Raw genomic sequence first — 26,149 nt, forward strand, 5'->3', positions numbered from 1 at the left:
TAGTGGGGAGAACAAGCAAGGACGTGGACAGAGTTAAGCACGAGCTAGAGAGATCCCATTGGCGTAATTTAGCATGTAATTGCATATTTTTGTTAGAGAACGCCTTCTTCGTGAAGAGAAGGCGTTCTCTCGATTCGCCCTTGAAAGCCTTCTGAACAACGAAATGTCTTGAAACTTTGGCAAATGGTCGAGTCTACAAAACGTAGTACAGTCTGTTCGTAACAGAATATAGTTTTTGGAACCGAAAATTCTATTGAGATCGAATGTTTAATCGATGAGAAAATTACTTTCCCGCCACTGGACTTCCTTTCATCACCATATTTGGTGGTGAGTGGAAGCTCTAAACGGATGCTTCAGATGTATACATCCTGTGAGACATCTGGCTTCTTTCTATTTTTGTTTATAAACTGTCGACCAGAACTAAAGTATTGCATAATTGGTCAAATGCTAGTCTGTCCAGCAGAGATTTGCTGTCGATCAACGTTTCGATTAGGCTACAGCTAGCTAAGAAAACCAGTCTGACCATCCGATTGTTGAAGCTATGTTATAATTCCTTACATTTCAGCATCACAACATGGAGACAGAGGCGTTAGTATTCACCAAACCTCCCAGCACCCGGTCTGAACCGGTTCGGGTGATGCGCAAACTCGTGATACTGAGTCCCCCCCTCTGTGCTGTAGCTTGTATGACATGCACTAAATCACAGCATTAGCGCGCCCACGTTAGCTACACCCCTGTGTTAATTCACGCATTGTCATTGGCTCACATGCCTTGCGAGCCTCCACAGCGTCAGCATCCTGATTGGACAATAAAACCGATTGCACTCGTTCTCGTCCGGTGCTTCGGATTTCACTTTAGAACCAATGAAATTGTATAAAATACGCAAACTCCGCCCATAGAGCTAAAACGAAAGCACATACTTCAGCGACCGTTGGTTTATAAACTGCGATTGGTCGATATTATGGCATAAACTCGATTATCATTGGCCATATATTGTCCGGGAACGAGGAAAATTGAGTTGTAAAAACGAGGCGCGTGCTTGAAGGACAACGCAGGACTGAAAACAAGCGTGCACCTTTTCAGCACCGATCCTCGTGGATAGCGGTACAGGGCCATTCCACCAATTAATCAGACCAGACAAGCGTGGGGATACGAGCAGCATCGGTTTCTTCGATAATCATAGAGCTACCACAATTGTGTTATTCAGCCAAGCGGCTGCCGTGTTCACTGGGTAGTAGCTGTTGAGTTCCATGAGCGGTGGATTCGAAGCAAAACGGCACAAGCTTTGTTTGCCCTAAGGGCTGCAAGTGCAAGGAGCCATAGCTAGTACTGCTACCAGTATTGTTTTTAGAAGGGAAGAAACTGTGGTGCTCATTGTGATTCAACGGGTTCTTGGATCGAAAGGGACCAGGAATAACGGCCTGCAAATGAAGGGAAGCAAGTGGAAATCGAGTAATTAATCGACCATTAAAAGAACAGCTGTAATCGTGGTGTTAGATTTTTTTTTGCCACATTGCTTGTTCGTGTAGCTGCACTCTATTGTATGAGCATCTTTGTATTATTCGCGTCAATCTCTGACTAGGATCCCGCGCTCTCGTTCGCCCGCCACCCTCTCGATCACAGCTGTGTGTATTCTGTACTATTTTCAATCGGCACGACACAGTTTGATACAAATATGTGTTCTCGGGTTTGGTTTGTGACCGACCGGCGTATCCACCAGGAGTATCCGCAAGTCCAGATCCTTCGGGCTCTGAAACAGCGATGCGCCGAGGAGGATGTTGAATTCCGCTCACTTCTCATGGACCAAATCGTGCTCACCATCAGTGAGGGACAATTAGGCAAGTATCACTAGATTTGAAGTGGCACACCGTAATAATAGTCATGTCATTTTTCAACTGTTTTGAATTTGGGTTTAGTCGTGTATGCTTGTTGTCTATGGTGGGGTGTATTTCAGTTGTAGTATTATATAGCCACTAGCGAGCCTAGCAGTAGCAGGTATTGTTCCGCACCGAAACACACACACAACTTGCTAGCGCGAGCTGCTGGCTAGCTAGCTAACTCTGTGACGTGACCGCCTAAACCTAGGTAAAAATTAGTTTACATTGGATTTGTGGTTTTCTTTCGTCAATAGTTATTGAACCAAGCATGCAATGACTATTAGAATTGTATATTATGAACCAGGGAAGGATGGAAAACAATGACATTTTTTGAATAATAATAAAAAGTACGTTTCAGATTTCAATAGCTTCAATAGCTCTTAAACAAAGCATACTGTGACTATGAAAATTATATATTCTGTATCAGGGGAGGATGGAGAACAATCCACACATTTTATTTTGGGGGAATAGCCTGATTCAGAATATATGGTTGTCATAGTGATGGTACCCTTAGTTTAAGAGCTATTGAAAGATTTCAATCGTTTAATAATGTGTGTATTGTGGTTTAAGAGCTACTTAATTAAGATTTACATCTGAAACCTTACCCATGTTTTATACAAAATAAAAGGTTTTGATGGTTCTCCATCCTCCCATGACCTTTTTCATATTCATGGCATGCTTGATTCAATAGCTATTGGACGAGTGAACCCAATAAAACCGAATATCCAATATAAAACTAACTTTACTTAGGTATATCACCATCCCAGTTTCCAGACACCCTCGAATAGTCAGACAGAGATACTCCATGATGCCAAGCCAACAAATTTGCTAAATCGAATAGCTACTTTATTATATGCGTAGGTGGAAAATATTGTCTACATTATGGAAACGTATAAAACTAGCTAGCTAACGTTATGCTGGATAGCTTTTGTGAACAAGTCACATTTTATTGGTCACATACACATATTTAGCAGATGTTATTGCGCTACACCCGCATCGTAATACAAAGAGAGTGGCTAGCTAGTAGCTAACGTTAGTAGGTTATGGGGTATTCTTCATGGGCCAGCACAGCTATGCTAGCTAACATTCATTCAATAGAAGTATCTAATAACGTTAAGCAGTAGAAGAAGATGTCATTGATTTGACTTGTAATTAGCTAAGTGAAGTGTGTAGTGGGTTTAGCTAGCTAGCTATATTGATTCACTTTTAGCTGTCTTCTATTTTTTTTAAACTTGAGTCAACACGAGTACAACGATTGCAAATACATAGGAGATATTGGAATTCTCACGAGGCACTTGCATGCAGGGACAACAGACACAGGCTTCAGAACACAGACTTTAGCACTGATGGCTGGTGGGACAAGTCCAACAATAGCTACTATAAGTTTATCACATATTAATATCCTTGGTTGCTTGATTTGAAGAACGTGAGGACCCTTGTTGTGTGGTATTGGGTAGTCAGACATGAGCTTGGGTAAGGGGGGGGCGCATTTAGCTCAATGAGGTGGCAGGCTGTCTTATAGCACATCTTACATGATGGCATTGACTGAAGGGAGGGGGCAAGCTGACTCAGACCAGGAGGTGGGGATGGAGCTGTCTCTTTGACATGTGGCAGTGAGATTGGGAACGGCTTCCGAATCCAGAAGCCGCATCCTCACGTGGGATGGAGCACGTATGATCTAGAAACCAGTGTACATTCTCCTCATCCTTCACGTAGGCTACATGTTGAATCTGTTTCTCTACAGCAGTTGGGAAAAAAACGTAGCTTACAAAATGACTTGCCTTACAAAATGGTGGTAAAGTCAAAGCCGGTCAGACACCCACTTTAACAATGGCCTACTTGGTAGATAGCCTAGTCTTCAATGCTGAATAATCTGTGACACACCCAGGAGGAAGAGAGGGTAGGAATATTGGCCAAAGCCATAACTGGATCACAGCTGTGTTTTGTGTGGCCTGCCTTCTTTTTTCTCACAGGGAGTCAGTCAACATTCTCGTGACATGACAGGCCTTACAATGCATTGTAACCACATCATAATGCATTAGGCCTATACCTGCAGTGCTATCTAATTAACAGTATGAAATAACAGCAGGCTTGAAATCGTTCAGTATGTATCCGCCCTGTATTGTGTAAATAACTTTAGTAGCAAAGTCCATTGTCATAGCCTGTTCCACGTAAAAGTGTTTAATGGATCCTCCATGTCCTCTGAACAGGCTATGTGCTCACTAGCTTGTCTGGAATACCAAAGATGGACCTTCACGTAAGAGGCCAAACCCAGTGATCAGCCAAAGGAATCTCACATCCCATGATTCAGTGATATAGAGTTGTGCAAGAGGTTACACAGGTTACGAATCGACACAGGATTCTTTGGCCTTCCACGTAGAGGCGACACACACACTTTTCACCGCTAGATAACAAATATAACACGTCCATAATATTATCGAAGGCAACAGGACACAGGATCTCTTGAGCCAGGGCCAATTGAACACATTGTGATTTTCCACCACCGTCAGTAATATGATGTGAGACGCATCAGTAATAGACCAAGAGCACAGTTCCCTATCTTTCCTTAATCATAATCTTAGCACTGGAACACTGAGGAAAGACTCCCCATTGACGAACCATGCTGATCCATCTGTTTCAAGTTTTATTGTCACGTGCACAGGATACAGCAGGTGTAAATCAGTACAGTGAAACGCTTACTTGCGAGCTCTTTCCAACAATGCAGAATAAAAGTAATAATATAGTTAAGAAAAAATAAATACAAGATAAGTAAAAAATAAACACAAGAATGTAAGTTATATACAGGTCAGAGCAAGTACTATTATTACAATGTGCGGGGATAATGGAGTGATTCAGTTAGGTATATACAGTGGGGTCTATAATTACTGGCATCCTTGATAAATACTGAGCTATGTTTGTTTAAAAAAAAGAAGGGGAAATTGTATTTTGTATTAATAGAATTGGTCAGAGAAAGATATTTTTTGGTCAGAGAAAAATGACACTGAGCCTTTTTCAAAAATATTTTATGATATTGGAGAACACATTGGTAGGGATCTTAGATCCTTCCTCCATACAGAATCCTTCCAGATCCTTGATATCCTTCACCTGCCCTCTTCAATTCTTCATAGGTTTTCAATGAGGTTCATGTCTTGAGACTGAAAAGGCCATTGCAAAATGTTGATTTTGTGGTCAATTAACCATTTCATTGTTGATTTTGATTAGTGATTAGGGTTATTGTCTTGCTGGAAGATACACTTGCGGCCAAGTGGCAGACTCCTGGCAGAGGCTACCGTTTTTTTGGCTAAATGTCCTGGCTTAGATGCCACTGACCTTAACAAGGGCCCCAGGACCAGTGGAAGCAAAATAGGCCATAACATCAACGATGTTGACTATAGCACCGGTTTCCGATCCAAGTGCCAATGCCTCCAGGCGGAGCTATGGTCAGATGACATGAAAATAGAGAACTTTGGCCATGCACACCAGTGGTGGGTTTGAAGCATATGCAGAAAAGTACCTCATACCTACGGTAAAATATTGTGGTGCATCATCGATGTTGTGGAGCTATTTAGCTTCCACTGGGCCTGTGGCCCTTATTAAAGAGTAACTATCATGGATTTTTTTGGGGGATATACAGTACAGATGTTTTCGGCTTAGTAATAGTGAATCGCGTCAATTCTGGTTTTCAATTTGACAGTTGCAAAAGTGATATATTTTGGGCTTTAAGTTGTAAATCTAGCTCGTTTTGCCCCTAGCGGTTTGACTCTACATTTTAAAAAGTGATGTAGAGGTACCTTGAGATAGTTCCTCTAGTCTATGTCATCTCAAGGGAGGGGTTCGGTATGATATACACTCCCTTCTAGATCTGCTGGGTGGTACCACCACAAGGCTTACTATTAAAACAGGTGACAGCTTGCTTTACTTGGCAATGGTCTTGGTAAGTGGAGTGTGCCAATAGTATATACTAAACGCAACATGTAAAGTGTTGGTCCCATGTTTCATGAGCTCAAATAAAATATTCCCGAAATGTTGAATACACAGAAAGGTTATTTCTCTCAAATGTTCTTCACAAATTTGTTTACATCCCTGTTAGTGAGCATTTCTCCTTTGCCAGAGTAATCCACCCACCTGACAGGTGTGGCATATCAAGAAGCTGATTAAACAAAATGATCATTACACAGGTGCACCTCGCCACAGATGTCTCAACTTTTGAGGAAGTGTGCATTTCAAATCAAAATCTAATTGTATTTGTCACATGCGCCGAATACAACAGGTGTAGACTTTACAGTGAAAAGCTTACTTACAAGCCCTAACCAACAATGCAGTTTTCTTTTTTTAAATAATACAACATGTTATGATAAGAAATAAAAGTAACAAATAATTAAAGAGCAGCAGTAAAATAACAATAGCTAGGCTATATACGGGGGGTACAGGTACAGAGTCAATGTGTGGGGGCACCGGTTAGTCGAGAAGGTTGAGGTAATATGAATAATTAAAGTGACTATAACAGAGAGTAGCAGCAGTGTAAAGGGGGGGGGGGGGGGTCTGAGGACCCATGCCAAATCAAAGGGGGGGAGGTTTTGTCGTGCCCTCTTCACGACTGTCTTGGTGTGCATGGACCATGTTAGTTTGGTGATGTGGACACCAAGGAACTTGAAGCTCTCATCCTGCTCCACTACAGCCCGGTCGATGAGAATGGGGACGTGCTCGGTCCTCCTTTTCCTGTAGTCCACAATCATCTCCTTTGTCTTGATCTCGTTGAGGGAGAGGTTGTTGTCCTGCACCACACGGCCAGGTCTCTGACCTCCTCCCTATAGGCTGTCTTGTCAGTGATCAGGCCTACAACAGTTGTGTCATCGTCAAACGTAATGATGGCGTTGGAGTCGTGCCTGGCCGAGCAGTCATGAGTGAATAGGAGTACAGGAGGGGACTGAGCACGCACACCTGAGGGGCCCCCGTGTTGAGGATCAGCGTGGCGGATGTGCTGTTACCTACCTTTAGCACCTAGGGGGCGGCCCGTCAGGAAGTCCAGGATCCAGTTGCAGAGGGAGGTGTTTAGTCCCAGGGTCCTTAGCTTAGTGATGAGCTTTGAGAGTACTATGGTGTTGAAAGCTGAGCTGTAGTCAATGAATAGCATTCTCACATAGGTGTTCCTTTTGTCCAGGTGGGAAAGGGCAGTGTGGAGTACAATAGAGATTGCATCATTTTTGGATCTGTTGGGGCGGTATGCAAATTGGAGTTGGTCTAGGGTTTCTGAGATAATGGTGTTGATGTGAGCCATGACCAGCCTTACAAAGCACTTCATGGCTACAGACGTGAGTGCTACGGGTCAGTAGTCATTTAGGCAGGTTACCTTAGTGTTCTTGGGCACAGGGACTATGGTGGTCTGCTTGAAACATGTTGGTGTTACACTCAGACAGGGAGAGGTTGACAATTTGGCGTGCTGACTGCAGGAATGTCCACCAGAGCTGTTTCCAGATAATTCAATGTTTATTTCTCTACCAAAAGCCACCTCCAACGTTGTTTTAGAGAATTTGGCAGTACGTCCTGTGCTGGCGTGAACTTACTCCAATGAACTTATCCTCTGCAGCAGAGGTAACTCTGGGTCTTCCATTCCTGGGTCGGTCCCCATGAGAGCTAGTTTCATCACAGCACTTGATGGTTTTAGCGACTGCGCTTGAAGAAACTTTCAAAGTTCTTTAAATTTTGACCTTCATGTTTTAAAGTAATGGTGGACTGTCGTTTCTCTTTGCTTATTTGAGCTGTTCTTGCCCTAATATGGACTTGGTCTTTTACCAAATAGGGCTGCCTTCTGTATACCACGCCTACCTTGTCACAACACAACTGATTGGCTAAAACGCATTAAGAAGGAAAGAAATTCAATAAATTAACTTTTTAAGACATTACACCTGTTACTTGTGCAAAACTGTCATCAAGGCAAAGGGTGGCTACTTTGAAGAATCTCAAATATCAAATATATTTAGATTTGTTTAACACTTTGTTGGTTACTACATGATTCCATATGTGTTATTTCATAGTTTGGTGTCTTCACTATTAGTCTACAATGTAGAAAATTTGTCCAAATAAAGAAAAACCTTAAAATAAGTAGGTGTGTCCAAACTTTTGACTGGTACTGTATGTATTTTTTTCTTCTTCAAATATTTAATTTACAATATCCGTACCGTGCCCACACACTTCTAATTTTTAAAAGTGAAAGCATACCTGTAAGAGGGGTCACCCTGGTAGTACAGTAGATAGTAGGTTGTATATTGTACCCAAGACCGATCTGTGTATTAAGTTGACCATTGGAAAAAGAGCCGCCATAGAAAGCAGTCTCACAACAACTAATTTGCAAATTGGAGTGGGTCCAAGGTGTCTTGGATGATGGAGTTTGTGTGTCATGACCAGCCTGTCAAAAGCACTTCATCATTAAAGATCTGAGCGCTACAGGGCGGTAGTCATTGTGGCAGTTTTCCTTCGTTTTTGAGTACCGGATCGGTGGTAGTCCGGTTGAAACATGTGGCGATTACATAATGGACAAGGAGCGGTTGAAAATGCCTGTGAAGACGGCTGCCAGCTGGTCTGCACATTTCGTGATGACGCGCCCTAGAACACCGTAAGGGGGGCGGGGCCAGGCTTGTGTTAACCCGTTTAAAAGACTTAGGCCTACTCACGTCGGCTTCAGAGAGAGCGAGATCACTCAGTCCTCCGGAACAGCAGGGGAGATATATATGTATACTGAACAAAATTATAAACACAACATGTAAAGTGTAGGTTCCATGTTTCTTGATCTGAAGTAAAAGATCAGACATTTTCCATATGCACAAAAAGCTTATTTCTCTTAAATTTTGTGCACACATTTGTTTACCTCCCTTTTGGTGAGCATTTCTCCTTTGCCAATATTTTCCATCCACCTGACGGGTGTGGCATATCAAGAAGCTGGTGAACCTTGTGCTGGGCACAATAAAAGGCCACTCTAAAATGTGCAGTTTTGTCACACAACACAATGCCACAGATGTCTCAAGTTTTGAGGGAGCATGCAATTGGCATGCTGACTGCAGGAATGTCCACCAGAGCTGTTGCCTGAGAATTTAATGTTCATTTCTCTACCATAAACTGCCTCCAACATCGTTTTAGAGAAATCCATTTACATTGACTGATTTCCTTATAAGATTTGTTGTTCTGACAAGAGGAAGAGGAAGGTTATATGAACATGTTCTGAATGTTCACATGGTACTATAGGTGCACCCACTCGCCCCAAATGAATGAACAGATTCATTGAGGTTTTCAATGTGCTCTGTGTAGTTCCCTTGGAAACCGAGACAAGTGATGTGGACATTGTCTTGGCCAGTGTGTCCTCTAACACTTAATTGTAGCATGGCTTGCTCAACGGCTGCACAATCAAAAGTGTGATTGGGGAGAAAAGGGTGTGTATGAATCATCCCCCGATTTGAATACTGAGAGTGAGGGGAGGGCTGACAGACTGTGCTATTCCTAAACAAACGCTTTCCACTTCTCAGAGTCATCCCCCGCCACACACTTTTTCCCCGCCGCCCCTGCAGTTCTTTATGCATACATCTCCAGCCTTTTCCATTTTTAATTTCTCTGACCATCGTTTGAACCAAACATGACCTATGTCCTTCCCTTTTTTCTGTGCGCTCCATTTAGCATCAGGAGCCAGTATTTGAGAAGCCCATCACCTATCCTTTGTTTGTGTGCCTCAGTCACTGCGACCTCTGTCGATCCAGCGTTGACGCTGTCGCTTTGGTGAGTGGAGATCTTAAGATGGCTGAAAAGCAGGTCACGGTGGATTGAAGAGTGCTGCGTCAGTGACGAGCCTCTCTCCTCCCTCCCTCCTTCCCCCGCTCCACCTCTCGTACCATCATCACCCCATCTGCCTCTCCTTATTGTTCTTTCTTCCCGAATTAAAATGGCTGGTAGTAGGCCAAAATGGACTGTTAGTTGCCAGTTCAAATCGCACAGTGAGTAACCTCATGCACAATAAAACGTTCAAACACGCAAACTATGTCAATATAAATACACATATGTTTGTACACAATCTATAGATGGGCTATATACATAGCTATCTCTTGTATACCTTCTCAAACACGTGGTGCAAGATCATTCAGAGAATAGGTGCTGGTGGTACATCTTGTGTGCATGATCGTAGAAATCTCTTATGTGTATTTAGGTTCAATCTCCCCTATTTGTGCTGATACCTTCTTATATTGGGAGCATGCAATGAACTGTAAGCTGTATCAAGGACACTGCTGGGGATCGGTGCTCCTCCAGGGGCGACGAATCTTGGCCCTGAGGCCAGAGAAGTTGGCAGTGCCACGGGGGAGCATGAGGATGTGGGCAGGGTGTGATGTGAGTGAGCGATGCAGGCAGGACCCAGTCCAAATGAAGCACTTACACCACTAGGGTACAGTACCCTACCTGGACCCATGCCTCTGCTACTCACAGCCAGCTCAGAACTCGCACATCCAGAGCAGCTCCATAATGACGAGCTGCGTACACAAACACAGTAGTATCCGATCGCAGCTAGACTAGGCCCTACGTTTTTGGTGCAGTGGGAACAGATGTATGGGCGTGGCCTGAATGTTCCAAATGGGCACTAGCTACTCCTAGGTTGTCTGGGCTTCTGTTGTGTGAGACAGACAAAGCCAAGCCACTGTCGCTACCTGAGTTGCTCAGAAAAATGTTCATGTTTCCGTTGGCGTTCTTGAGTGAAAGTGTAGCCTGCATTTCCATATCGGTAGAAGATTGCGAAACCTGTCTATGTGATCAATCAATAATTGCCAAAGCTGTCTATATGAAGCTATGTGACGTGACATTGGGAATATTTTAAGATAGAGGCCTCTCTTTTCTCTCTCACACCCTCCTTTCATCCCCAGGTCTGCGGGTGGAGCAGGAGGTGGTGACGTCCTACCCTCAGGTGGCGGTGGTGCGGGTGCCCACCCCCTGGGTGCAGTCGGACAGCGACATCACGGTTCTGCGCCACCTGGAGAAGATGGGCTGCAGGCTGGTCAACCGGCCCCAGGCTATCCTCAACTGCGTCAACAAGTTCTGGACCTTCCAGGAGCTGGCCGGCCACGGGGTCCCCCTCCCAGACACCTTCTCTTACGGTGAGCTCCAAAGCTTGGTCCATATTGTTTCTGATTCCTGAGCTTAGAAAACCCTTAATCTCTTGACTTTTCATGTTGTGTAGATTACATCCTTGATTATAATGATTTTCTGAAATGTATTTCTGTAACTGAAATTGGATAACTACACTGAACAAAAATATATAAACGCAACATGTAAAGTGTTGGTCACATGTTTCAAGAGCTGAAATTGGAGATCCCAGAAATGTTCCATAAGCACAAAAAGCTTATTTCTCAAAAATGTTTCTCCTTTGCCAAGATAATCCATCCACCTGACAGGTGTGGCATATCAATAAGATGATTAAACAGCATGATCATTTCACAGGCGCAACTTGTGCGCTGGACAAAAAAAGGTCACTCTAAAATGTACAGTTTTGTCACACAACACAATGCCAGAGATGTCTCAAGTTTTGAGGGAGCGTGCAATTCGCATGCTGGCTGCAGGAATGTCCATCAGAGCTGTTGCCAGATAATTTAATGTTAATTTCTCTACCATAAGCCGCCTTGAACATCGTTTTGGCGAATTTGGCTGTACATTCAACCGGCCTCAGACCGCAGACTAAGTGTATGGTGTCGTGTGGGCGAGTGGTTTGCTGATGTGAACAGAGTGCCCCATGGTGGCGGTGGTGTTATGGTATGGGCAGGCATAAGCTACGCACAACGAACTCAATGGCAATTTGAATGCACACAGATACCATGATGAGATCCTGCGGCCCATACCGTTCCTCCACCTCCATCACCTCATGTTTCAGCATGATAATGCACGGCCCCATGTCGCAAGGATCTGTACATAATTCCTGGAAGCTGAAAATGTCCCAGTTTTTCCATGGACTGCATACTCACCAGATACAGTGCATTCGGAAAGTATTCAGACCCCTTTACTTTTTCCATATTTTGTTAGGTTACAGTCTTATTCTAAAATGGATTAAATAGTTTTTTTCCCTCATAAATCTACAGTCGTGGCCAAGAGTTTTGAGAATGACACAAATATTAATTTTCACTAAGCTGCTGTTTGTATGATAGCAATTTGCATATACTCCAGAATGTTATGAAGAGTGATCAGATAAATTGCAATTAATTGCTAAGTCCCTCTTTGCCATGCAAATGAACTGAATCCCCAAAAAAAACATTTCCACTGCATTTCAGCCCTGCCACAAAAGGACCATCTGACATCATGTCAGTGATTCTCTCGTTAACACGGGTGTGAGTGTTGACGAGGACACGGCTGGAGATCACTCTGTCATGCTGATTGAGTTTGAAAAACAGACTAAAAGCTTCAAAAGGAAGGTGGTGCTTGGTATCATTGTTCTTCCTTTGTCAACCATGGTTACCTGGAAGGAAACACGTGCCGTCATCATTGCTTTGCTCAAAAAGGGCTTCATTGGGAATGATTTTGCTGCCAGTAAGATTGCACCTAAATCAACTATTTACTGGATCATCAAGAACTTCAAGGAGAGCGGTTCAATTGTTGTGAAGAAGGCTTCAGGGCGCCCAAGAAAGTCCAGCAAGCGCCAGGACCGTCTCCTAAAGTTGATTCAGCTGTCAGATCGGGGCGCCACCATTACAAAGCTTGCTCAGGAATGGCAGCAGGCAGGTGTGAGTGCATCTGCACGTACAGTGAGGCAAAGACTTTTGGAGGATGGCCTGGTGTCAAGAAGAGCAGCAAAGAAACCATTTCTCTCCAAGAAAAACATCGAGGACAGACTGATATTCTGCAAAAGGTACAGGGATTGGACTGCTGAAGACTGGGGTAAAGTCATTTTCTCTGAATCCCCTTTCCGATTGTTTGGGGCATCCGGAAAAAAGCTTGTCCGGAGAAGACAAGGTGAGCGCTACCATCAGTCCTGTGTCATGCCAACAGTAAAGCATCATGAGAACATTCATGTGTGGGGTTGCTTCTCAGCCAAGGGAGTGGGCTCACTCACAATTTTGCCTAAGAACACAGCCATGAATAAAGAATGGTACCAACACATCCTCCGAGAGCAACTTCTCCCAACCATCCAGGAACAGTTTGGTGACGAACAATGCCTTTTCCAGCATGATGGAGCACCTTGCCATAAGGCAAAGGTGATAACTATGTGGCTTGGGGAACAAAACATTGATATTTTGGGTCCATGGCCAGGAAACTCCCCAGACCTTAATCCCATTGAGAACTTATGGTCGATCCTCAAGAGGCGGGTGGACAAACAAAAAAACACAAATTCTGACAAACTGCAAGCATTGATTATGCAAGAATGGGCTGCCATCAGTCAGGATGTGGCCCAGAAGTTAATTGACAGCATGCCAGGGTGGATTGCAGAGGTCTTGAAAAAGAAGGGTCGACACTGCAAATATTGAATCTTTGCATCAACTTCATGTAATTGTCAATAAAATTCTTTGACACTTGTGAAATGCTTGTAATTATACTTCAGTATTCCATAACATCTGACAAAAATATCTAAAGACACTGAAGCAGCAAACTGTGTGAAAATTAATATTTGTGTCATTCTTAAAACTTTTGGCCACGACTGTACACACAACACCCCATAATGACAAAGCAAAAACAGTTTTTTTTTTAATGTTTGGAAATTTATAATTTCTTTTACTGAAATGTCACATTTACATAAGTTTTCAGACCCTTTACTCAGTACTTTATTGAAGCACCTTTTGGCAGCGATTATAGCCTCGACTCTTCTTGGGTATGGCACTACAAGATTGGTACACCTGTATTTGGGGAGTTTCTCCCATTCTTCTCTGCAGATCCACTCAAGCTCTGTCAGGTTATATGGGGAGTGTCGCTAAACAGCTGTTTTCAGGTCTATCCAGAGATGTTCAATCGGGTTCAAGTCCGGGCTTTGGCTGGGCCACTCAAGGACATTCAGACTTGTCTCGAAGCCACTCCTGCGTTGTCTTGGCTGTGTGCTTAGGGTTGTTGTCCTGTTGGAAGATGAACCTTCGCCCCAGTCTGAGGTCCTGAGTGCTCTGGAGCAGGTTTTCATCAAGGATCTCTCTGTACTTTGCTCCATTCATATTTCCCTCGATCCTGACTAGTCTCCTAGTCCCTGCTGCTAAAAATCATCCCCACAGCATGATGCTGCCACCACCATGCTGCACCGTAGGGATGGTGCCTGGTTTCCTCCAGAAGTTACACTTGGCATTCAGGCCAAAGAGTTCAGTCTTGGTTTCATCAGACCAGAGAATGGTGTTGCTTATGGTCTGTAGAGTCCTTTAGGTGCCTTTTGGCAAACTCCAAACGGGCTGTTGTACCTTTATCTGAGGAGTGGCTCCCGTCTGGCCACTCTACTATACATGCCTGATTGGTGGAGTGCTACAGAGATGGTTGTCCTTCTGGAAGGTTTTCCCATCTCCACAGTAGAACTCTGGAGCTCTGTCAGAGTGACCATCAGGTTCTTGGTCACCTCCCTGACCAAGGCCCTTCTCCCCCGATTGCTCAGTTTGGCCAGGCGGCCAGCTCTAGGAAGAGTCTTGGTGGTTCCAAACTCACACTTAAGACAGCTTGTAAGGAGTTGACTCAAGGAATCTCGGACAGTTTGTCCAGGTTCAATTCTTTAATTCATCTCGATGGAAGGGTTGCGCTTCAACCAATACCATGGAAGCTTGAGTTTTTCTTTACATGGCTTATATACTGTCACATGATGCACTTCTTATTGGTCGGTACAGAACTACTCATACTTCAAATTTGGCATTAACATGAGGTTAACAGAGAGCTGACTGACATGGTACTTAAAAATAAATGGTTCAAACTGGTCAACAATTCAACTTATCCCCTCCAGGAGAATGTGTCTTGCTCAGCAACCTTACTGCCCAGAAGAGGCAGAGCTCTTCCAGATGAATTCCTCAGCGGAGTGGCCCTTTATAGCACAAACATCTGACCACAAGTGAAGGGTTAAAACACACACACACACACACACACACACACACACTACTTGAGATCTTATATGGATATATATTGGACTATAATAACTAAGGATATACTGCTTAAAATCTACAACATTATCACGAAATAAAAGTCCTTACACTACCGCAGATTGTACATAAAGCGGAAGACTACTAAATCAAAGCACAGCTGCTCTCTTTGTTCTTGAAGTGAGGGCAATGATAATGAATTGGGTGCATCCTTGTATCAGAGATATGCCATCTTAAATATTTGTTATTTATTTTACTAGGCATGTCAGTTAAAAACAATTTCTTGTTTATAATGACGACCTACCGGGGAACACGGGATTAACTGCCTTGTTTAGGGGTAGAATGACATATTTTTACCTTGTCAGCTCAGGGATTCGATCCAGCAACCTTTTGGTTACCGGCCCAACGCTCTAACCACTAGGCTACCTGCCTTGCAGGGAATGATTCGCCAAGCATGCTTTTAAATGCGCTTGAGTTGGTCTGAGTGTAGACATAGTCATGACAAATGGTTCTACAACCAGGATTAACATAAAAAGTCACCCGATAGTATAATCTTAAGAATCAAAACAGAAAGAGCATCTCACATCCAATCCCCTCCTCTATCATCATCCCTTTCTCCGACACAAATAATCTGTGTCATTTTTTGGGGGTATTTGTCACATTTTCCATGGAATTTCTTCCTTCTTTACGTTGGACAAAGCAGGATGTGTAAGAACACAGGCAGGCAACAGGGCCTGTACGTCCTAAGCCAAAACCACACACTCGCTGTGTTTTTGTTTTGTTGTAAGACTACATCAAATCTGACAGCAACTGTGTATTTAGATATATATATTTTTTTGCCACTGCAAAAATCAAATGCCGTGTGTTTTGGCAAAAGGGCAGCAGGGATAATCTTTCCCGAATAGCATTCAGAAAAACGAGGCCAGGCAGACCAGGCGGTGCAGGGAAGCTGGAGTGCTTATGTAATGTGCCCCTCCACCCTCATGACTTTGAAAATAAAAGATCCCTCCCTCCTGCCCCTCCCCTCCTCTGGCTCTAACCCCGCCACAGCAGCCAGTGACATGGTCGAACTGAGCTTTAAATTGTATGTGCTGCTGTCTCTCTGTCTCTCTCTTGTTCTGTCTCTCTCTTTTTCTGTCTCTCTCTCTCTCATTCTCACAGCAGTGTGGACGTGTGCTTTTTGAAAAAGGCATGTGCAGGGCAGCTCACATCTGGTTCTCTGTTAAAACGCCAGACCAGAGACCGAGAGCACAGAAAAAATCTAAATGATCCTGTGTTTCCTTCTCGCTCAAATTTCAGTGCTCAATATTCCAAACAGTTCAGTCCCAGACAGAGCAAACTGAAGCAGAGCTCTCGCTCTCTAAATGACGTTTAAATGTCAATAGTGTTCTTAATGGTCAATTGTATTAGAAGTATTATCAGATATAGTCACATGAAAAGTCAGAGACGATAAAACAGCCAAGTATAAATGCAGAATGACATACCCACAGCAATCCTCATCCAATGGCAATCATTTCTTATTAGCCACGAGTCATCCGTAAGGCGCAATCCATTCTGAAGGGCTCCCAGCATCCCTTGTTTGATGAATTTATCTTTCTTCCCTCAGAGGGCAGATACAGGCTCCCCTAGTTTAAAACGAATACGTCTGAAATACTGTTAATTGTGCATATTGCTCTATTTATTGTTTTGGTGTATATTATTGTCATGTGTTCAATGTGTTTTTACTACATGCTGCAAAATCAATTGCCACCCTGGGATAATAAAGACTAAACTACTCTACTTCTTGCTTCACAAGTCACAACATGGATCCTATAGCAACAAACCCCATTCCGCACGGTCAAATGACTGAGGTACACAGAGGGTTAATAGAGGGGGTATGATCATTGGACAAATTGTAACGTGTATGTGTGTCTGTCTTGTGTGTTTCGTAGGAGGACACGAGAACTTCCGCAAGATGATCGACGAGGCGGAACCGCTGGGCTACCCCGTGGTGGTGAAGAACACTCGTGGCCACAGAGGTCAGTCTGACTGCAACCATCCCTCCCATCTCTCATTGCTGTCTCTTTACAGCCCAGGCTTCTGGGTTCATGCAAACCCGTCTCTCTCTACTCCTCTTCCACCATTTAAGGCACTGCATCTCAGTGTAAGAGGTGTCGCTATATTACCTGGTTCAAATCCAGGCTAACACATCTAGCTGTGATTGGGGGTCCCATAGGGCGGCGCACAATTTGACTAGGTTGGCCGGGATAGGCCGTCATTGTAAATAAGAATGTGTTCTTAACCGACTTGCATAGTTAAATCAAGGTCAAATATGTATTGTGGCCAATGGCACCTTGGTCCACCTAATGTAATTTGACAAATGAGTGCTAATTGTTTGAGGAAAGCACCAAGTATGAATCTTTGACAGCTTATTTAAACCCATATTAATAATCACGGTCCCTTTCTTTTTATATTTTATTACTTTATTTATTTTAAGGATTGCCAGAGACCTTTTTTAGAACCCTGCCATTTTGGGAAGAGATTGACCACGGGCTATTCCACAGCGGCCTGCCGGCCCATCAACCTATCTATTCATAGTCATTGACACTTTAGTTGGTCTCCTAGTTGGTCGTGTATTGTCTGTATGGATAATAGACTTTGGGTAGCGACAGGGCATAGACTATCAAGATAAAACATTGTTAAGGAAAGTGACCATTGGTGGAGATCAGCCAATGAGCCATTTCTTGAGCATTTAACAGGACTAAAGATGCAAATACCTAGCCAATAGCAATGCCAATGGGCAGAGCCGTTCCTTCTTTTCTCACATGTAAAGCTGAGTGGTCCTCTTTGTTGAATGTGTAGTCTGGTTGGCTGGTTGACACTGGGTTTTAGTGAGTGTGCCCCCTCTCTATCTCATTGGACAGCTGTTTTGCTCCTGTTCGATGGGGCATTGTTCTGTTGTTTGATCTCAGCTATGAGGTGTCATGGCTACCATTTTGTCCTGTCTGCGTGGTGTAAGCAACGCAACCTATTCAAATATCTCTACACACACCCCACCACACTCGCATGCTCCTCTCACGGGTCTCCCTCCCTGGTCCCTTAGTCAACGCTGACCTGTGTTGGGGTTAGAGGACATGCCACTAAGCACGAAGACAGAGTCTACACTAATTAAAATGGGCCCTGGCATTTTTGCTAGCTAGTGCGAGAGGCATTCTGCTCTCTCCCCACCATGGCTTCTCAGTCAGTGTCCCGAGTGTCTTGAAAGATGACTACATTTAAATTGTTACATGGCCTTTCATGTGAGAGGTGTCAGCATTCACAATATCACTGTCAGCTTCAGAAAAATACTGAAAGTACGCACAGTGTCTTCAGAAAGTATTCACACCCCTTGACAGCCTGAATTTTTTATTTGATTAATTTGAGCTTTTGTGTCATTGGCCTACACACAATTCCTCACAATGTCAAAGTGGAATTATGTTTTCACTACATTTTTACAAATGGAATTAAAAATGAAAATCTGAAATGTCTTGAGTTAATAACTATTCAGCCCCTTTGTTATGGCAAGCCTAAATATGTTCAGGAGTAAAAATGTGCTTAACAAGTCACATAATAAGTGACAATAAATATGTACATCTGACTAGGTATCCCCCTTTCCCTTACAAGCCCTTAATCAACAATGCAGTTCAAGAATTGGAGTTAAGAAAAGATTGACTAAATAAACGTAAATATTTAAAAATCTACAAGTAACACAAGAAAATCACATAACAATAACGAGGCTATATACAGGGGGTACCGGTACCGAGCCAATGTGCGGTGGTACAGGTTAGTCGAGGTCATTTGTAAAGTGACTAAGCTTACATGTGGATAATAAACAGCGAATAGCAGCCGTGTAAAAACAATGTAAATAGTTTGGGTGGCCATTTGATTAATTGTTTAGCAGTCTTATAGAGGGGGTAGAAGCTGTTAAAGGAGCCTTTGGTTCCTAGACTTGGCACTCCGGTACCGTTTGCCGTGCAGGAGCAGAGAGAACAGTCTATGTCTTGGGTGACTGGAGTCTTTGACAATGTTTTGGGCCTTCCTCTGACACCACCTAGTATATACTGTATACACAGACTGGAAATGAATTCGTCTTTCAGCAGGACAATGACCTAAAACACAAGACCAAATCTACGCTGGAGTTGTTACTAAGAGTACAGTGAATATTCCTGAGTTGCCGAATTACAGTTTTGACTTAAATCTGCTTGAAAATCTATGGCAAGACCTGAAAATGTCTGTCTAGCAATGATCAAGAGCCAATTTGATAGCTTGAAGAATTCTTTAAAGAATAATGGGCAAATGTTGTGCAATCCAGGGGTCAATCCTGAAAGACTCACAACTGTAATCGCTGCCCAAGTTGATTCTAACATGTATTGACTCAGAGTTTCAATATTTATCTAATCAACATATATTAGTGTTTTATTTAGGGCTCCCGAGTGGCACAGCGGTCTAAGGCACTGCATCTCAGTGTTAGAGGTGTCACTACAGACCCTGGTTTGATTCCAGGCTGTATCATAACCGGCTGTGATTGGGAGTCCCATTGGGCGGCGCACAATTGTCCCAGGATCGTCCGGGTTAGGGTTTGGCCGGGGTATCCCGTCATTGTAAATAAGAATTTGTTCTTAGCTGACTTGCCTAGTTAAATAAAAGTAACATTTTTCTTTTACGGAGTATTTTGTGTAGATCGTTGACACACAAAAAAAGAGACTTAAATCCATTTGAATCCCACTTTGTAACACAACAGAATGTGGAAAAGGTCAAGGGATGTGAGTACTTTCTGAAGGCACTGTTTATTACATGGTCAGGATGGCAATGGTCAGATAAATGGATGATGACTTTTGTGACTGAAAACCCTTGCTCACTTTCTGTTTAACTCGATCATTGTCTTTTAAAGCATCTTTGAGATTCTTGAGATGTAATGAAAAGTTCTACATTTCTCCCTACCCTACACTCCTCAACGACCCCCCCACCCCACCCCTCTCTCACAGGAAAGGCAGTGTTCCTGGCCAGGGACAAGCACCACCTGGCTGACCTGAGCCACCTGATTCGCCACGACGCTCCCTACCTCTTCCAGGAGTACGTGAAAGAGTCGCACGGTCGCGACGTCCGGGTGGTGCTGGTGGGCGGCCGTGTCATCGGCTCCATGCTGCGCTGCTCCACCGACGGACGCATGCAGAGCAACTGCTCCCTGGGTGAGTGATGCTGGCCAGAGGAGAGAAGGATATTATTCTTGGACAATGGAAGTTTGTTTCTTTATGCTTCTTGTTTACAACCGGCACGTTTCAGCATGTAGCCTTCATCAGGGTTTTACAGACAGAATATAAATGAGGTTTATGTGATGCTGTTTATGTGATGCTGTCACCACAGTGTCTATAGGCTGGTTATTGCTAGAGAAAACCAAGGTTAGAGTCAAATCTGTTTTTTTTTTATGGAGTCCTAATCTCTCGTGGACAGATTCTCGTGGACAGATAAAACGGCAATAATCTGTCAAGGCTCACGTAGAATTATGTGATTACGAGCAGGAGTGTTGATTATTTGGATGAATGGTGCAGAGATTTTTAAGCCTATGTGTGTTTGATAAATGGTTTCCACTAGATTCCACAGCCACAAAGTCAAAATGGTCTGTATTGTAAGAATGCATGTCTACAAAACACGGGCGACGGGAGGGGTTTGACCAAGAGATTCCGTTTGCGAGGGAGGAGATTTCGCTTCCTTCCTTTGCACAAAGGTAATCACAGTTAACGGCATTCCCCCCCAGAAGAAAAACAGAAAATTAGAAACTTTCTCACAGAAATTTACCTCTGAGTAACCGCAATTAATGGAGAAAATGTTGCTTTGTTATGTTATGTTATTTTCAATTAATGAGAATTTCTTTAGTTGGCTAAGAAACTATTTTTTTTAAATGTTTACCCTGAACGTTGTATTTCCATTATTTTCGTTTATTTTGTGGTTCACAAGAGGATTCCAATGGATTTTGCAGAGTCATAGTTTGTCTATGTTAGGAAACCACACCATATCATAGGGAACAGTAAGAGGAGCAGTGCAATTGAATTGGACCACAGAAGGGCAATGTAGTTAGTTGTCTTGAACGTGACTTTGTGGTTGATGACAGACATGATTATGCTTGTCATAACATCTGCAGTTTTAGACTAGCCGACACACTCATGTCTTGTGACATTTTGGGGTCATCAGTCATCAATTGTTCCACAGTTATATGACAAGTGTCACATGATGTTATAACAAGATTTGGTTTTGTCTTATGCAAGCATAGATTCTCAGTTGCTCTGGCTGGGTCATATAGTAAATGATGTATGTGTTTGTCCATCCTATTTCTATCTATTTCGCCAAAAGAAATACTAATAATTCCACAAGACATCAAGAAATAGTGGTCCCGAGAGTTGGTCACTGTTTTCTCTGTCCTTCTATGATTCCTCGCTATAGAGGCCTCAGAGAATGTGAATAATGTCCATGTATGGCACACAGTGAACAGTCTACAGATAGTGATGACTGGCGAGTGTGTGTGTGTGAGTGTGGTGACTGACGTCCCTATCTTTCCGTTGTCCCCTTCTTTCCCGCAGGCGGCGTGGGGATGATGTGCCCGCTGAGCGAGCAGGGCAAGCAGCTGGCGGTGCAGGTGTCCAACATCCTGGGCATGGACGTGTGCGGCATCGACCTGCTGCAGCTCAACGACGGCTCGTTTGTGGTGTGCGAGGCCAACGCCAACGTGGGCTTCATCGCCTTCGACCAGGCGTGTGGCATGGACGTGGCGGGCATCGTGGCCGACCATGCCCTCTCGCTGCTGCCCAGCCGCCTCACGCGCAAGATGTCACTGCTCTCGGTGGTGTCCAGCGCCAGCGAGACGAGCAGCGAGCCCGAGGTGTGCCCGGCAGTCAGCAGCGTGCTGCCCGAGGCCGTGTGCAACATGAGCGTGGGTTCTACTTCTAGCGAGAGCGACCCCGAGCTGGCCGATACCACCCCTCAGCCCCCGAGCCGTCAAGCTGGCCCCAGCCCGGTGCTACCCAACCTCCCCGACCCGGCCTACAACTTCAACACCCTCCTTGCCAACGAGATCAAATTATTGACTGAGTGAGCTGGACACAGCCAAGGCACGCACACACACACACACACAGACACACACACTTACAAACACACACCTGAACATTTGGCGGTGGACATTCCTGTTGCAGAGCACAAACACAAAGTCCAATACACGTTACACAGGCAGGATGTTACATGCAAAAGCATGAGCTGAACAAACAAAAATGTAATGAAAAATGCTATGACCACCTAAACTGACATGACGAACAGATGTAGACGCACGCGCCTTCTCATACTAACTCCCCCCATAAACACATAGAGATCTAAGGCTGCTCCCCTGACTCTTCTCCTCTTCTCCCCCACTGCAAACAACCCAGTTAGTTTACAACTGCAGTTGGTGGCAGAAGTGGGATCCAGAAGGTTAGCTGAACTACGGAATCTTTTTGTTTTCAATTGCTTTGTGAGGGTGAGTTGAGCAAGAGTGTTTTTTTTTGTGGGAACCCTAAAGAGCGTTACATACACCAGCACATAGTCAACGGAAATCTGTCCATCCTATTGAGCGAGCACACACTACAAAACTGTATGTTGGAGAATGAGATTGATGCGTGGTCGTCGTTGTAGATTAACCACTGAGGACATAGCCAGGCTTGATTTACTGTTGGTGAAATGAATTGTTTTGCATGGGATTTTCTCCATGACTGGGAGAGGGGTACACACAGAGGACTAGATAGACTGCCCACCAGCTCCATGTAGCAGAGGACAGACAGGTTACACTGTCACGGGGACTATTAAGTGCAGATTGGGGCCAATTCCATCTTCTACCTCAGTTAATTCTGGAAATGGGATGATTGAAAATCATAAAATACAAATCGACATCACATTTCATTTGCATTAAATTCATGAATTGTCTGGAATCAAAATGGAACTTACCCCCCCCTAACGCTGACGAGGAGCTCCTAAACACTGGATCTATGGTCTGACTTCCCTTCCCCTAACTCTTAATTGAAGATGCCAGAACATCTTAAAGCTCATTAGAATAACAAAACTGACCTAGGGCCATTGCTTAGGGGCACCTTGTAGAGTAACAACACTACACTATTTCCTGTCAAGAGAATGCATCTAGAAACACATAAGCATAGGTCAAGCACAATTGACCCAAAATCGAGCCTGCAGTCACTCTGTTTTCAATGTCATGTTTTTATTCGCTTTAAAAAAGAAAAAAAGAAAAGCTTTTTACAGGAACAATAGTCAAACGAAGACACGGTTTATTTTTCTTCATTTTATAGTTCTCGGGAAGAAAGTTGGATCCGTCTAGGAACAGTGAGTTACAGTGCGGAAGCTGTCACTACACCTACAAGAATAATATACCTCAAAACAGAACTTCTCACTGCCATAGAATAAACTACTTTGAGTCATACATATCTGCCAGCATCCTTGTGGTTTCAAGTGAGCCTTGACTTTGCAAGCTTTGATCCATCCATAGGATGTAAATATAGTCAAGTAAATTGTTTGTAAATAATAATTTTAGAAGCGTTTATGCTTACTAGTATCGGGCTGAAATGAAAATCCTAGGGGCTGAAATAACTGTAAACTTTCTAAACTTAAAACATTTTGGTAAGCTATTGTGTACAACAGATTGGTTTGTACGGAACATGCAATGTCAAAAATAAAGTTTTAACAAAGAACATGCGTGCTAACATTTCTGTGGATTTGGCTAAATGCGGTTAATCAGCCTAATGTTTTGGCCGATGACAAATTACTGTTTATTCTTCTCAAGTGAGCTAAACTTCATAAACTTGTTGTACAAATAAAATGCAAAACAATACTATCTTTTTTTACAGTGTGTTTGATAGAATGTTACCGTTTCATTCCTCAAAAGGAACACTTCTCCAGGGATACCTGTGGCCTAGAGCTTCTCTCTCTCTCTCGAGCTGTTGGTTAATTGCGGTAAATCTTCTACCACTCAGCCTTAAAAAAATACCTATCCACTACGTATCAACTCTGGGGCATCCGCCATCAACCAAAAAGCATTCGCAGCAATCATCCAAAGCACAAGCCACCCTACTTTGTGCCACTTAGTGACTAGCCATTATTGTTGAGGTCCATAACCCCTATGTAGAAGGCTTCTATGTCAAACAGTTGACTCTCAAACATAACTCAGGGAAGCAGCCTTGATCTCATCCCCGCTCCTAAGGCATGTGACATATCCATCCTAGCTACAGATCTGCCTAAAATGTGTATTGATGACAAACAAAAAAATAAATGTTAAACTATTAAAAAATGTGGTGTACCATGAAGGTTAACGTGCACTTTTTTCCCCTTGCTTGTTTTATGATGTTCAGTGTTTTTTCCGCTAATCTATGGTATTTTTTAAGGAAAAAAGTGGTTTGTGTGCACTAATCTTGTCTCAAATAAAGTGAGGCCGCTGTGAAGCTTGATTTTTGTGGGGGCGATTTACTAACGGTCTGGAATCTAACAGGGGTCTGAGGCAGTAATCACAAGCGTGCCAAATGTGAACGCAGCAAAGAATTTGTGACTTTTTGGGAAAAAGCTGTAAAGTATCTGAGCGGCTCCCCTGGGATTTAACACCATTTACAGTACTGTGATTTGTCCAGCATTATGAAATATCCCTCTGAGAACTGTGATTCCCCTGTACTTGACATAGGGCCACGGGGTCTGTTCATCAATAAGTCTAAGTCACCCTGCTTCCTTCCACAGCTTTTGGGTGACTGGTCTACAATTGTTGTTGTCCCTTTTTTTTTTTTAAGGTTCCGTTTATTGTGTTTTATATGAAGCCTGTGTCATTCCACATTAATTATTTTTTAGATTAATGTAAAGAGAACACATCCTCTAGATCTTAAGACTAGCCATAGGAAAGAATTAAAGGACGACCGTTTTCTCCAACTTATGCATTGTTGGAATAATATCCCTGCTCACTACATTCATATAACCGACAGCGTATCTAGGTTAATTTACTCAGTATGGTTCAGTATGTGTCCAAAAACACTTAAAATGCCTTATCATCCCAATTCCTTTGTGGACACTGATAGGAAATCACGGTTCAAACTGGCCTGGCAGCACCCCCAACTAGTCATTGATTTCATCTATCCCGTCTTTTCCGATCAGTGCCCCCCAAAGGATGGAGACAAGGAACCAATTGACGAGAACAGGTTACACTGGCTGTTCTATTTATGACATGGATAAAGCTATCAAATTGGTGCTGGTTTGATGATGTAACACTCCAGCCTGTTCTGTACTGACCTCTGCTGTGTGAAGGGTTTGTGACTATCCTCATTGGTGACTGTGTACACAACACAACTTAAAAGTTACTATTTATTTCTGAATTGCTGCTAATGTATATTTGGCTCATATATTTGAAAGGGAATTGAGGAATCCAATGTGTCTCTGAGTTTCTCTGCCTCTCAACACATAGGAAATGAATCTGAATGCCAAAAACAAGCATTGTTGTAAAATTTCAATACTAATAATACTAGTAGTGAAATGATTTTAACATTTATTCTTTGTGTTTTGATATAAATAATAATAAAGACATGTCAGAAATGACCTGTACATATGTAGGACTTTGAAAGAGTTCCTTAGGGTGCTTTCATCCATCCATTGTTTTCAGAAAATAACCTGAATTTGCTCTAAGGTTTACAGTATTGATTGATATATTTAGTTGATCAATAAACTGCTACGCTCATTTTTTTTTCATGATTTGATTAAACTATGTGGGTTCAAATTCAATATACTCCATAACACAAGAAATGTCTCCTTCAAACCATCTGTGTATGATGAAATACTAAAAACCTATATAAATGATGACGTTTTGGACCGCTAATGCCATGCATCTGTAGGCTCGAGTCATGCAAGAATTTTGTGTGAAGAAATAGGGTCAATCATTACTCTTATCATTATTATGTGAACCATTTTGACAGCATGGCAAAAATGGATCCTAAATTTGGTTCTAGCTGATATATTTACTCATGCAAAAATTATGTAAAGACACACCTCTTTTTTTTTATTCAAATAAAATGAGTCATTATTCAAAACAGACATGTGTTCTGTCACTATTCAAATAAAGTTTCACTCACGTACAATGAGATGTCAGCATTATCTTATTAATGAAAACGGGGTGACACTAATTTTGACAGACCGCAAGTTACCTGG

General features: G+C 43.0%; 1 protein-coding gene across 1 annotated transcript; it reads left to right on the plus strand.

The window, feature by feature from the left end:
* Positions 1-900: 900 nt before the first annotated feature.
* Positions 901-26,035, plus strand: LOC115132092 (beta-citrylglutamate synthase B-like). The gene is made up of 5 exons (XM_029664335.2): positions 901-1,838; positions 10,772-11,002; positions 16,858-16,944; positions 19,930-20,133; positions 21,520-26,035. Exons 1-5 carry the CDS (start codon positions 1,676-1,678, stop codon positions 22,029-22,031), a joined length of 1,197 nt encoding a protein of 398 aa, XP_029520195.1. The 5' UTR covers positions 901-1,675; the 3' UTR covers positions 22,032-26,035.
* The last annotated feature ends 114 nt before the right edge of the window (positions 26,036-26,149 follow it).

This window comes from Oncorhynchus nerka, linkage group LG7, assembly GCF_034236695.1.
Source record: "Oncorhynchus nerka isolate Pitt River linkage group LG7, Oner_Uvic_2.0, whole genome shotgun sequence".
Classification (NCBI taxonomy): domain Eukaryota; kingdom Metazoa; phylum Chordata; class Actinopteri; order Salmoniformes; family Salmonidae; genus Oncorhynchus; species Oncorhynchus nerka.